Source organism: Anopheles marshallii, chromosome 2 (assembly GCF_943734725.1).
Source record: "Anopheles marshallii chromosome 2, idAnoMarsDA_429_01, whole genome shotgun sequence".
Lineage (NCBI taxonomy): Eukaryota > Metazoa > Arthropoda > Insecta > Diptera > Culicidae > Anopheles > Anopheles marshallii.
The window spans coordinates 49,337,431-49,349,932 of record NC_071326.1 but is presented as its reverse complement, the minus strand read 5'-3'; the positions used below and the strand labels follow the sequence as shown (position 1 = coordinate 49,349,932).

Sequence of the window (12,502 nt, the reverse complement as noted above, 5' to 3'; positions counted from 1 at the left end):
ACGCAAGTGATCACAAGTACAGCTATTGCTTCTTATGTACAATCCAGTCCCGCAAACTGTTCGATACACCGGAGAAACAATGCGTATTTGGTAATGTGCCGCGAGAGGACTGGACGAACCAAGGGTGCGGGACAAGGGTTGAATGTAACAAGAAAAGGCAAAAGTGTGTATGTGGTTGTATTTCGTAAAAAAAAATATAAAACGCTGCAAGTAAACACTGGTATTGAAAGTGAAAATAGATTTACATGCCCCTATGGATGGGTGGGAGGGGCGGACAAGACAGATTATTTCGTTTACGCCGTCACGCTTCCGTGATATTACTACCAACAGCAACAATTATCTTTACTTTGGACTTGGATTTCATTGAGATTGTTTTTAAGTACGAACGTTATCATTCTTCCATAACTGTGGACAGTGGAGGATAGCAATTCGAGGGATCATGAATGAACTACACTTCATCTCATTAAAACGAAAGTAATGCAAAAGTACATAAGAGCAGTACAAGGGGAACTTTTCGGGATTGGGAAAAAACAGTCACAATTAAAACAAATAAACACGTGGTTTATCATAATATTACGGACAATTACTGGTACCTTCCAGGTCATTCTGGACCAAGAGCGACAACGACGCTGATGATATCAAGATACTAGCGAGAACGGTTTCCAATCGGTTCAATCGGTTTACTAGCTCTGAGAGGATTTCTCCACCTAGATCAGCTGTTGTCACGATCCATGGCGGGTCTGTAAAAAAAATCATAATACTCAGACACGCATTTGAGACATGGACTTACACCATAGCTGACGAAAACTTCTTTGGTGCATTCGAAAGAAAAGCGCGACAAAAAGCATTGTAGGCATATGGAAGGTTTATGCGGTAGCATGTACAATAACGATATGAAACTTTCATATGAAGCTTTAGTAAGAAGTCAATTCAAATCAGGAATTGACTCTCAAAAGATTCATGAATTCTCAGAGCAGTGACAGATCTAGCTCCTTGGAGGCTTAAAACAGAATGGTAGTAAATTTAGCAACTGAAGACAAGGAAGGAGAGGGAAGGGGGGAGAGGGTCGAGGATGGTTCATACATGGGGGACATAAATATTGGATGATTCATGAATCTAATATGCTTCATCGAACTTTCGATCCTTCAAATAGAGATTAAGATTCATGAATCTGTTTCTGAATCACCCAACATTAGTTTGTTTACATCACGAAATCTACAAACTGATGTAATCCAATAATAAATGCTGAATACTGATAAGGTGTCGAAATCAGGAAGAATGAATAAAAACGCGTCTTGTTGCTTCGATTTAATTTATCCGACAATCTTCTGCTGATAATGCAACATATGGCACTAGCAGGAATGTTGATGCCTTTCTCTATAGAATCTATTCTAAATCACTATTTTTTGTATCAATTCTCTGTAATCGGATTTTGTGTATGCTATTGCACATTTTAAAGCATCTGTTATCTCTCCTTTATACACCGTTATCATTTTACTGCAGAGAAAGAATGATAAATTAAAAATATCAAATCCATTGTAATTATCGTCGATCTGATCTGCCCGTCATCTGCTACTTGGCCGACCCTATTCATTTAAACTTCAGCCATTGTCAATACCCACCACATCTCGTGCATGCTTTCTCCCTCCATTGTGTATCATCGGCCAAACCACTGCAAACTGCTCTTGGAGCGGTTTTTGACTGCTCCGGCCGTCCAGCTAATGCTGTCCAATGTACCAGCCAGTAAGTAGCCACTACGGTCGCGGCATGTTGTTTGTTTTATGCTACGCTTTTGTGGCCCTATATACCGCGCCATCGCTCTTTCCACCCCTACCCGTGCCAGCTCGCATGCGAACTCGTTCGGAAACAAGTCCACATAGTCCGAAGCGCTGCACAATTGGCGCGCACTCGATTGCACACATGCAGCACACCGCAGCAGATCCGTCTGAAAGTGCAGCAAAAGAAAGTAAATCCTCCTCCGCCCGCTGTACGTCGGCGGGATCTTGTCTCGCGCACACGGCAACGCTGGCCGCATCACGGTGCTTTTCTCAGGTCCGTACCAGCCCGCCATTGGCACTCAAACCTAGTCACCCCTACGTGCGGAAAGCGGCGAGTTTGCATATCGCTCGATGATCGCTCGAGGTTTGATCTGATCGCGAACTAATCGCAATGACGATCCGCTTTCAACCACCAAGGGCGGATCTTGACAAAGCTTGAGGGTGGCGACCCTCGCATGGAAAACGCCACTGCTCTGCCTACAACAATCCAATTCCTTCCTTGGTTGGAAGGGATTTCAGGGAAGGCAGCTGTGTGTGTGTGTGAGGAATTTATTGTGTCCAATCCTCAGTGCTTGGCACACCGATTTGGTCCCTTCCGATCCCGGCCGATCGACCTGCTGCTAGTTGAAGAAATCGAAAGTCATTGATTAATAGTAACACAGCAAGAGCAGCATAATAGAAATAAAATAAATAGATTACCGCTGAGAAACAACACGGAACTGCCCGCGGGGGAGGTGCCGAGTGGAGGAAAACGGGCAAGAGAGCGTGTAGAAATGCTCAGCATCGAACCCTACACGCGGCGAAATCGCCACTAAAAGGGCTCGCGAAAAGAAAATTGCCCGTTCGAGTTCGCTTCTCTTGCCGTTGTTCGATTTGATTAACCACATTCCCCGGCCACATCACATTCCTGTCGGCCCGGGGACAGCGTCCAAGCCCACAGCGCCATGGCACTGTTCCCTATTAACTAGTCGCTTCATTCCCACGCGCCAAACAGGAAGGTGCACGATCATGGAGGGTGAGTCAATTAACGGAAAATTGTTCGGTAACAAGACGGTACGGACGCGGTTGGTTCTAATTTCGGCCAGAACAGGGCACGCAGACAGCACAGGGCGTTGGCCGTTTAGAGTTAATTTTCCAGTTTTCTATTTGGTGCACCAATTCGTCTGAACGTAATGTGCGTGAAGAAATCGAACAAAACCTTTGTAAACATGTCACAAATTTCTATTAATTCAAATAAAGCAATTCAATATGCATTTTTTTTAATTTATTTACAGAGGCTTAAAGTTTCCTATTCGATATACAGGCAGTGCTCGAGATTCGCAGTTCCTCTTACACGGATTCTGGAAGGTTCCTTTGTCATATAAAATATTTGTTTTAAGCTTATTTCTGTGTATTCTATCAAAAAGTAGCCTGGTTTGTTGAATAGATCAAGTGCAGAGAAGGAAGTCAATAATAGCGTATCTCGGGGACTGCCTGTATTTACACTGCTTCAAATTCCGTCTCACAACATAATTGCAGTTCTTTTATACATAAAACAGAACGCACTGCACTTGGTACGGGACCGTGCAGTACAGTTAGAATGGATCGAGAGTCTCGGGCATTATAAAAAAAACCAACGTCTCACAATCATCCTGTCCCGGCGACAGTGGGATGCCGTACCGCTTTAAGTAGCGGTGTGTTTTGCCGCACGGAACAGGTTTAGCGGGAGTACAATTTGTACCATCAGGTTCAAGACTGTTTACCCAATCGCGAACCCAGCCAGCGAGCCTAACTGATCCGGCCGACTAACGGATCACGCCGACCAATGTCAGGGTCGTCTGCGCGGTAGCGTGAATGCACCAGAATCGGGGTACGAAATTTACACCAGCAGCATGAGCTTTTTCAGCCCAGGGATGTCCCAGTCGTTCGTTGAAATTTCAATTTGCAACTCATTGAAGAACTCCTGTACCCCGTAGTCACCGACATCCCTGTCGATCGTTTCCTAATAGTCGATCGTTCAAAAGTCCTTCGGACATGCGTTTCGCACACGGAGCACCATGCAGTCACACCGCAACACAAGTCCAGCAACTAGCACCATGCACGGCTCTGCCACGAGACCATGCTGCAGCTGTTGGTACGGTGGGGCGCGGTCGTCCGTTTCGGTGTGTAGTTTTCACTTGTAGCCACACTCCGAACAGGTTGATCGAAATGGGTTTCGCGCAGTTACTCTCGGAACGTCGCGAAACGTGGTCGAGGTGCCGTGATTGTCCGTGTCTTTACTTTGCAAACCGGATGTGCACTGGCCGAAGCAGCAGTATCTCAGCATGCCAAGGATCGTTTAGACAGTGAAACAAAACCATCGGCGATAGGCGAATAGGTGTTTGCGTGTGAACAATATAACGCTTAAAGCAACGTCGGCAAATAGTTACAAGTGGCGTGTATTCGCCTATTCGGTGATAAGTGCTTTCGGTGGTGACATTTTCGTGCACGTGCAGTCGTGAAGACATCGTCATTACTTTCTTCCCGCTCAAGGGCGAGTGAAAATTGTTAAACCATCACTTTGCGTCTAATCGCGCGGTCGGTTCGGTGTGTTGTATCTGCCATCGAAACGCTACTTAACGAATCTGCTGTACCCAGATCCGGTGCTAAAGCATCGGTGTGGCGGGATCGGGAGAAAATGGCCATTCAAATGGAACAAGTGAGTGCAGCGGCAAAGTAATGGCGCGTTTTTGTTTTTGAGCTTTCGCAAAACTGGCTAAACGCCCTCATAAAGTGATTGGAATTTAACACGAACGAGAAATCAGAATCTGTTGGCTAGCAATGGCAGCCATTCATTTGGTAGATAAACCAGTTTGAAACCAAAGGCGGGATACATTTTGGACTGTTTTGTACAGGAGTGTTTTTTTATGTTTAAACTTTATTTGTTTGATAAGAAAGCATTATACATTTGTAGGAGCCAATATGAACCGCCGATGATTCGATGTATGAAAGGTACCACAGCTTGAAATTGCTCTTCGTTACAGTCGGTCGGTCAAACTAATAATTACCCGTGCATGTTTGGTATTAGCCTGAAACCAGCCAGCTATGAAAATGATCCACATGACATTAATGAGATGCTGTGGAATTTACGGCTTTGCTCGGTCTGTACACGTACTTTCTTTGCAATGAGAGGCATGAAGTAATGTTTGAAGAGAAAATATTCAGTTTTATCCCTTAAGTAACTGATTGTTTGTAAAGGAGCAGCATTACTTTTTATGCATTTTTTTATAAATCTGTATAACAAGCTGGATTGTTTTTGATTTTTCCGTTACTTTCTTCTAATCTTGGGCACAAATTTATTCTTACAGTGGTTTTTTTTTGTCATGATTTTTTTTTTGAATTCTCATTTAACAATATAGAATTCTTTAAAAATTTCAATTATTGACGCTCACCAATTCGCGTGTTAGAATTTACCCTAACTTTGCGTACTACAAGACTCCACAATGATCAATGCATGTCGTGTAACTGGCACTAAATGTACTAAAATGAAATTTCATACGCTTTAGGTTGTAATAGGTTTAGTTATGGATTTTTGGATACAAGCATCAGGTGCAAACCATATAGGACCACATTATTTCTGCTTTCTATAGTTGTTTCATTCTCCAAAATGAGCTTATTATTATTATTGAATATTACCGATAGCTGATTATTATTATTGCTATAATTATTATAATTATGAATTAATGTCTGCCTAATGGCTCAACAACCAACCTTCTTTCTTACTACTATATTCTTCTGAACTATTTTGAACAGAACTAGACAAAGACGTTTTTGAAAGGGATGGGGTATAATGAGAGGATCGCAATAAGGAGCGGAATACAGGAGGGCAAAGGAGAAAATTAAACAAATCGGCCGAGAAATTAAACGAGTATTATGCACGCCGCAGTGGATCGTTGCGACCAACTTGGGTATGGCGTACAGGGATGGGTAAAGAAGGACGAATACGAAGTGTCCGGTTGGGAACATAAAAAGGAATCGAGCACAGCAATGACGGAGCATCAAAGCAATCGGACAAGAGGAAAGCAATAAATAGGACTTGGGAATGGTGGTGGCGAGCCTCAAGGGCTTCAAGTCCAAACAGCTGACACCTAGCCTCATAATCAGGCAGAGTGAATGAGGATTCACCAAGGAATCTGCGAACAGGGAACCTAGGAGACCTATGCGCTCGCTCCTGATACCTGATACGTTCGATATTCGATATTTATTAAATACGTAGTCCAACAGAATACGGCTAAACTAGACATAATTTAAACAGGACATAGCGCTATGAATGCCAGACATAACATAACAAATTTTAAAATCACATATTACAAACATATTCATTTGCTGTAAAACAGATCGCAAATGTTCCCTGAATGCCGTTATTCTCATATTATAACCGAAATGCTCAGACAATCTGTTGAATTCCCTGGCCATCGATAATATGGGGTCGTTTTGCGTGTTTTTAAGTCTCTACAGATAATCTATCAGTTTCGTGTTGCAGTTTTTGTAGCGTTTAGAGTGATTTTTTCTAATATATCGGGGGCATCAATGGTGCCACATAGTACACCTGCATCAAATAATGGTTGAGCATTTCTACGCTTGTTTTCTAGAGTTTCTAATCCTGGTAGCAAATTTCGAGCATGGTAGGGAGGTAAGTTGTTACGGCAGGCGTCGAATAGCATATTGGGAATCTCTTTTTTTTTATCGATCTTTCGATCTTTTGTTTCCATAGCTCGGAATGTGATCATGTAATGATCGACCCTAATTCCACGATGGGCCTGACTAGCGCCGATATAAGACTTTCTACAAGTAGGATCGTCAAAGTCTCTCGCTACCTTAAAAATCAATCCTAGCGTCGTCTCAATATGTCATTATGTTGCCGCAAAAAATTAAGTTTAGTGTATAGCATGATGCCTAGGTCCCATATTTGATCTTACCGTACTAGTAATTATCCGTTTATTAATTAGTCTACGTAAATAAGAGCACGCATACGTGTAAAAGATAAAACAAAACATTTTTGTAAAAGATAAACAACAAACATACAACAAACAGAACAAACAAAACAAAAACAGACACCACCCACTAACTAAAGACGATTAAAGCCAATTGTAGGATTGATGAATTTCCACCGTTACGATCGCCAGGCATGAACAGTTTCACATCGTCAGCATACATCAAGAAACAGGAGTACGTACTTTGGTAGTACGTACGACACATCATTAACGTATAACAGGAACAGTAGTGGACCCATATGATATGACCTTGAGCCCTAGGGGACCAGATTATTTTGTTCTAATTCGCCAGTATTACTTGGAGCCCTACTGGCGCTACTTCGTTTGCGCGAGTGGAGAGGGTGCAAAAACTTTTTACACGTACCACGTTCAGGCGATTCCTTTGGCTGAAATACCAGCCTGCTCCACTTGTTTTAGAGCTTCTGTCCCTCGAGATCAGGTGTCACCAAGCTCAGGCAAATTTTCATTGCTAGTCTGCTTCTCGGTGTGATTGATGCGCCTTCCTTGCTCTCTATTTTCCTTCCCAGTCCAGAAACGATCCCTTCCTTCCTTGTCTTCGTCATTTCGATGTCTTTTCAGACCTCTTTGACTACTCCTTTTCTATATCTTCCTTTCGTTTCCGTCTTGCTTCGTCTAACTCACCCTTTCGTTTGCTCCTTTTTGCGTGTTGGTCTGTGAAGTGTCTTAGTTGGATTCATGTAGTTTGTAAGATTCTTTATAATTTTATTTTAAATCTTTTTGTATAGCCCGTTGAGGCAAACAATAAATAAATAACATTACATTAAATTACCGAACAATACTCTAGATCTGACCAACGAACGGAACAGCCCCAAGAGAAGAACGACTTTTAAGCATTTTTTACTGAAAGTTCTTAGTATAGTACATCAGTAGAATCAGAACCGTAATTGTAATTGCAGTACACCGAAAGTACTACGCTCCCGTTTGATCGGTGTCGAACTGAACCACAGCATCTGCGTACAAAGATCTAATGGTTTATTTCGAAAATCAACGTTTTTCTGACGATTATGTGGATATTATCATCCCTACTGTTTATCTGTCGAAAGGTGTTATCTAAAGTAATTGATCCGTTTAACTTTTACCCTTTGCAACATCCTCTGTGTATTGTAGGTACTTTTCCTTCTGCTTTCGCTGTATGCGACACTAACCGTTGGCGATCATGCACCGCCGTTTAAGCCACTGCTTCCTTCATCATACACCAAGTCGCCTCTCATGTATCCAAGTTTTGTGCCCAAGCATAGTGTCGGATTGAAACCGTACATGACGCAGTTCCGTTCCGGCACGCGTTTAGCACCAGTAGCGATTCGACCAGCTCCATCAATGATTATGAGGTACGGTTGTTACTTGCGGCTCTCCGGTGCGTGCAATGCGCCTTCGCTGGCACGATACTAACGTGCGTGGAACTTTCTATTCATCTCTGCTTTCTGTTCTGCCTTTTTACTGTACTATCCGTACGCCACCATTGCAGTTTGAAAAGACCCATCAAATCCATTCTAAGCCACCCTTCGCTTATGAAGCAACCGCTACTGAAACGTCCCCCGCCACAACTAGCATTTGCCGCCGCGAGCATCAAACATCACAAATTCCACAGTTCCCCACCAGGACCGAGCACGGGTGAGATAGTATTCGAGAAGCTCAAACCGGTACGTCAAGCGATTCGCGCACGAAAGAGACCAAGACAGAAGGACAACTTTAACTGATGGCATTGGTCCGAGTGCTTTCTTTTGTAGATCACCACGAAGCTTACTTCTCACAAGGATGGAGCGATCCATACGATCCCTGCCCCAAACCTGGGACTCACGAAACCTCCGAAAGCTCCCAACCAGATACGTGTTACGTCCTACGAGGACAGCAATAAGCTAGAGATCGAGGTAAAAACAACCAAGCCCACGTTCACAGCGAAGCCAGCCTTTTTGAACTTTAGCCCAACGGTAGGTGTATGGCAAAATTTAGTTAAATTAATCATTTTTAAAACAGATTCATTGTTTTCCTACGTGACCTCACATCCCGTTTCAGCCCGCACCAGCTGCAGGAGTCTACAACCATCAAACAATCGGGAACCCGCACCAGTATCAGGTGACTGAGGAACACTCGAACGACGTAACGATCGGCGATTTGTACTCCGGCAAGAAGACTTACTTCGCACCGGATCCGGATCCATCGTTGCCGAGCAAAACGCTCGTACCGACATCCGATCCACTCAGCATACCGAGCAATGGAAAGTTTGCCCCAGCCAGCGTACTTGTACAGTCGCCGGTGGCTCACTATCCGTTGCAGCCGCAAACCAGTGCTTCAGCCGTGATCCAGTACGTTAACGCAGTCCCGCAGGCCAGCTATGCGATTCCGCTCGCTACCCAGCCACAGCTGCAGCAGCACATCCTGCAACAAACGGCCATGTTGCAGGAAATGCCCGTTTCGGTTAGTGCTCAATCGTCGATTCCTTGATATCACTGATCAACTGCTTCATCTGCAGCATATTTCCCATCATCATGATCATCGCCCTCCGTCACTCTAATACTATGCGCTACATTCTAATGCTGTGTGTTCCCCCATTTCCCACGCTTCCCGTCCTCGGGGTTTTAATTCCAGCTCTATAATCCCACCTATCTTGTGACCCAATCCAACAACCTCTTCAACACCCACCAACAGCAGGCGTCCGTGAACCTCTTCAAACCGGACACCAATTTCCTCGGCACGATGCAACACCAGCAGCACCATCAACAAATACAGCAGCAGCAGCCACAACCACAGCATCATCATCCACTGCATGTCCAAACACAAACGCAAGCCCCTTCTTCGGTACCTACGACCGTACTTTTCAACTCATACAACACGTATAAGCACAACGAGCCGGCAGCCAGTACGGGTCAGATCCTTTCTGCTACGCAGGATCAGCTGCACGAGCTCCAATCCGTAGTGAATCAAATTCAGCTGAACGATATCCACAACCAGCACTCGTCGGATATGCCAACCTACGCGCAGCTCGTAGGACACGAGCAACCGGCCATTCACCAGCAGCAGCTTCCCCAGCTCACCCAGCTCGAGCAACAACTCCAGCAACAGCTGATCCAACAACATCAGCACGAAAAGGGTAACTCGCAGCGACAGATGACCGACGGGGAGATTGCTAACCTGCTCAACTACGGTATGATTAACCTGCACAACAATTTATCTCCGAGCGACTATTACCATTATCAGGTAGATCAACCGACGGCTGTACAGCCATCGGGTCATCACACATTCTATGAACTATCGGAGCGGCAGAAGGAAAATGACCGCATACTGGCGCAGGCTCATCAAGAGCTCTACCATCAACAGCAACAGCAACAGCAGTACCAACAGCAACAACAACAACAACATCAGTATCAGCAACAGTTGCAACATCAACAGGAGCAGCATCAAGTACAGCAGCACCCATTACCCCAGCAGTACCAGCAGGACAGCCAATCTGACTACTTGCAGGCGTATCAGGAGCATCAGCTTGCCGTCTCCAACATTCTAGGTTTGCAAGACAAACAGACGCCAGCTGCAGGATCTGTAAAGCAGTACCATCAACATCACGCTGCCATAGGAAGTACGATCGAGCCACAGGCGACCCAGAGCCCTCTACGGATATACGTACCAGATGGAGAGCACGAATACTCCAACAATGTGAGTATGGCCCCCTTGGTCCCCAGGACTAGCGATTTTGAATGACCCTTGTACAATCTTTTCTTGCAATAGATAAACGCACAAAAACGGATGGATGAGATCGATTTTGAGTACGCCGATGTAGAGGGTATGGATCACGGTATGGAGGACAGTACGGCAACAAATTCCCATGCTCGAAATGATGAACCTATTACACCCTCCTCATCCGACGATAACACTACCACCAACGCTTACTATGATGAACAGACCGTGGAAGATATCGATGAGGATAGGGATATGTACTACAACAAGAATCTTAGCAACCATCGACTTGATTAAAAGGTCTAGCACCATGCGCAGTAAGCCAGTTTATGTTTAAGCCTGATTCGTACCCGTGATTGCACTGTACAGCTGGTTGTTGATCAGATCATGGGAAGAATGTTGATTAGGTACGGAGTACATCGCAAAACTGTACACCTTTAGCATGTAGCGTGTAGCAACACTTTATTTATTTCATCTAAAATTTTCTAAATAAAGAAAACTTATCATGAAACGAGACTTTGCAAGAACGGCCCAAGCAAGATTTAAAATTGGTAAGTTAAAATATTCTATAAGAAATTGGCACGATAAATATTATACAATGTGCAAATAATGTGTGCCTTATTAACTGCGTGTCTATTATTAAATACGTTCAACAATGACGGTGACAGCGTAATAACCCTTGGTCAAAGTTAACGTAACCCAGTTAGCCGCGTGCGAGGGGAAGTAATACAGAAATATTTTTGATCCCGTATGGCTGGAAGGACAATGGAGGAATCTGACGACCTGTACAATTCGTACGATGAACTCAATATCGTACAAGGGATAGAGCTCGCCATTCGGCAGGAAATCGGAATGTCGGTATGAATAATGGATTGACACTAGTGTTGGGTAATTCAGATTCATAAATCATCGAGATTCATGAATCCTCAGAGATTTAAGAATCCTCAGAGATTCATGATTCCCGCCGAAAACATAATTTTGAACTTTTTTATTATTTTTTCGTCCGAAATAAGAAATTTTATTCAGATGAAGTTATTATTAGTACTGCTAGCATTAACACTAACTAACTATTTAATTTTATTCCAGTGACCTTTGCGTTGCCCCTAGAGTAATTTCAACGTGTTAATACGTTTTTGGATACTAAAAATATTTCAATAGTTTAAAGAATAAATATTATTAAAAAAATCTTTGTTTAAGTGCAAAGAAAATTGACACATGCGCTCTTTTATCTGCTGCCTTGATCTCGTGGCACTACTCTACCCACATACCGTACCAATTTTCTGTTCTTTATTCTGTCGGAATCCCTTCAACATTGATGAATGACGGCGCAGTTAGTTTTTGTAAATTAGCTTATATGCGGATTTATTAACGCCCCGTACATTCTTGAAAGTATGAACTTCCAGACTCGTAATAGGAATGTAAGACTAAGGCCAGTTTTTAGGGCATCGCAAAGTTACGGTCACTAGAATAAAATTCAGCTCGATTAGTTTAAGCAATCTAGATTATAGAAGGCTGCTAATAATAGTGCAGTGCTAATAACAACTTCATCTGTATAAAATTTGTTATTTCTGGACGAGAAAATAATAAAAAAAAAAGTTCAAAATTAGGTTTCCGTAGGGATCTTTGAGGATTCATGAATCTCGAGAATTCATGATTCTTAAGGATTCATGAATCTTTACAGAGTCGATTCCTAATTTGAATGACTCCTCGTTAAAGATTCATATGAATGACTCTTCGCAAAAGATTCATTAAGCACAACACTACTCGTAATCTATTATTAAATGCCTTCAACAATGTCATCGATGGTATTTTCAATTAGAAACAGTTAACCAAAACTAATCAATTGCTCAATACTGTAAATAAATTCTTGATATAAACCAGTATATTATGAGGGTGCCAGTGCTTTAAACAAACGTACAGTAAAACTAAAGAACAATTCACTCCCGTCCTAAAATAATATTAATAAAACACTCACCTCGCTGTGTTTTGAAATAATACGGAAAAAAGTAAGATTATGTATGA

The 12,502-nt window shown here is 43.1% G+C and overlaps 1 protein-coding gene across 1 annotated transcript; it reads left to right on the top strand.

The window, feature by feature from the left end:
• The first annotated feature begins 4,434 nt into the window (after nt 1-4,434).
• Nucleotides 4,435-10,777, top strand: LOC128709816 (alpha-protein kinase 1). Its single transcript, XM_053804834.1, has 7 exons — nt 4,435-4,455; nt 7,919-8,139; nt 8,277-8,451; nt 8,539-8,739; nt 8,825-9,226; nt 9,398-10,459; nt 10,532-10,777. Exons 1-7 carry the CDS (start codon nt 4,435-4,437, stop codon nt 10,775-10,777), a joined length of 2,328 nt encoding a protein of 775 aa, XP_053660809.1.
• The last annotated feature ends 1,725 nt before the right edge of the window (nt 10,778-12,502 follow it).

What these genes read in the sequence shown, in the direction of transcription:
- LOC128709816 (XM_053804834.1), top strand. Translation starts at nt 4,435, where the DNA reads ATGGCCATTCAAATGGAACAA. An exon ending in TTTTGAACTTTAGCCCAACG is followed by an intron (nt 8,740 to 8,824) that starts GTAGGTGTATGG and finishes ATCCCGTTTCAG; the next exon opens with CCCGCACCAGCTGCAGGAGT. An exon ending in AGCACGAATACTCCAACAAT is followed by an intron (nt 10,460 to 10,531) that starts GTGAGTATGGCC and finishes TTCTTGCAATAG; the next exon opens with ATAAACGCACAAAAACGGAT.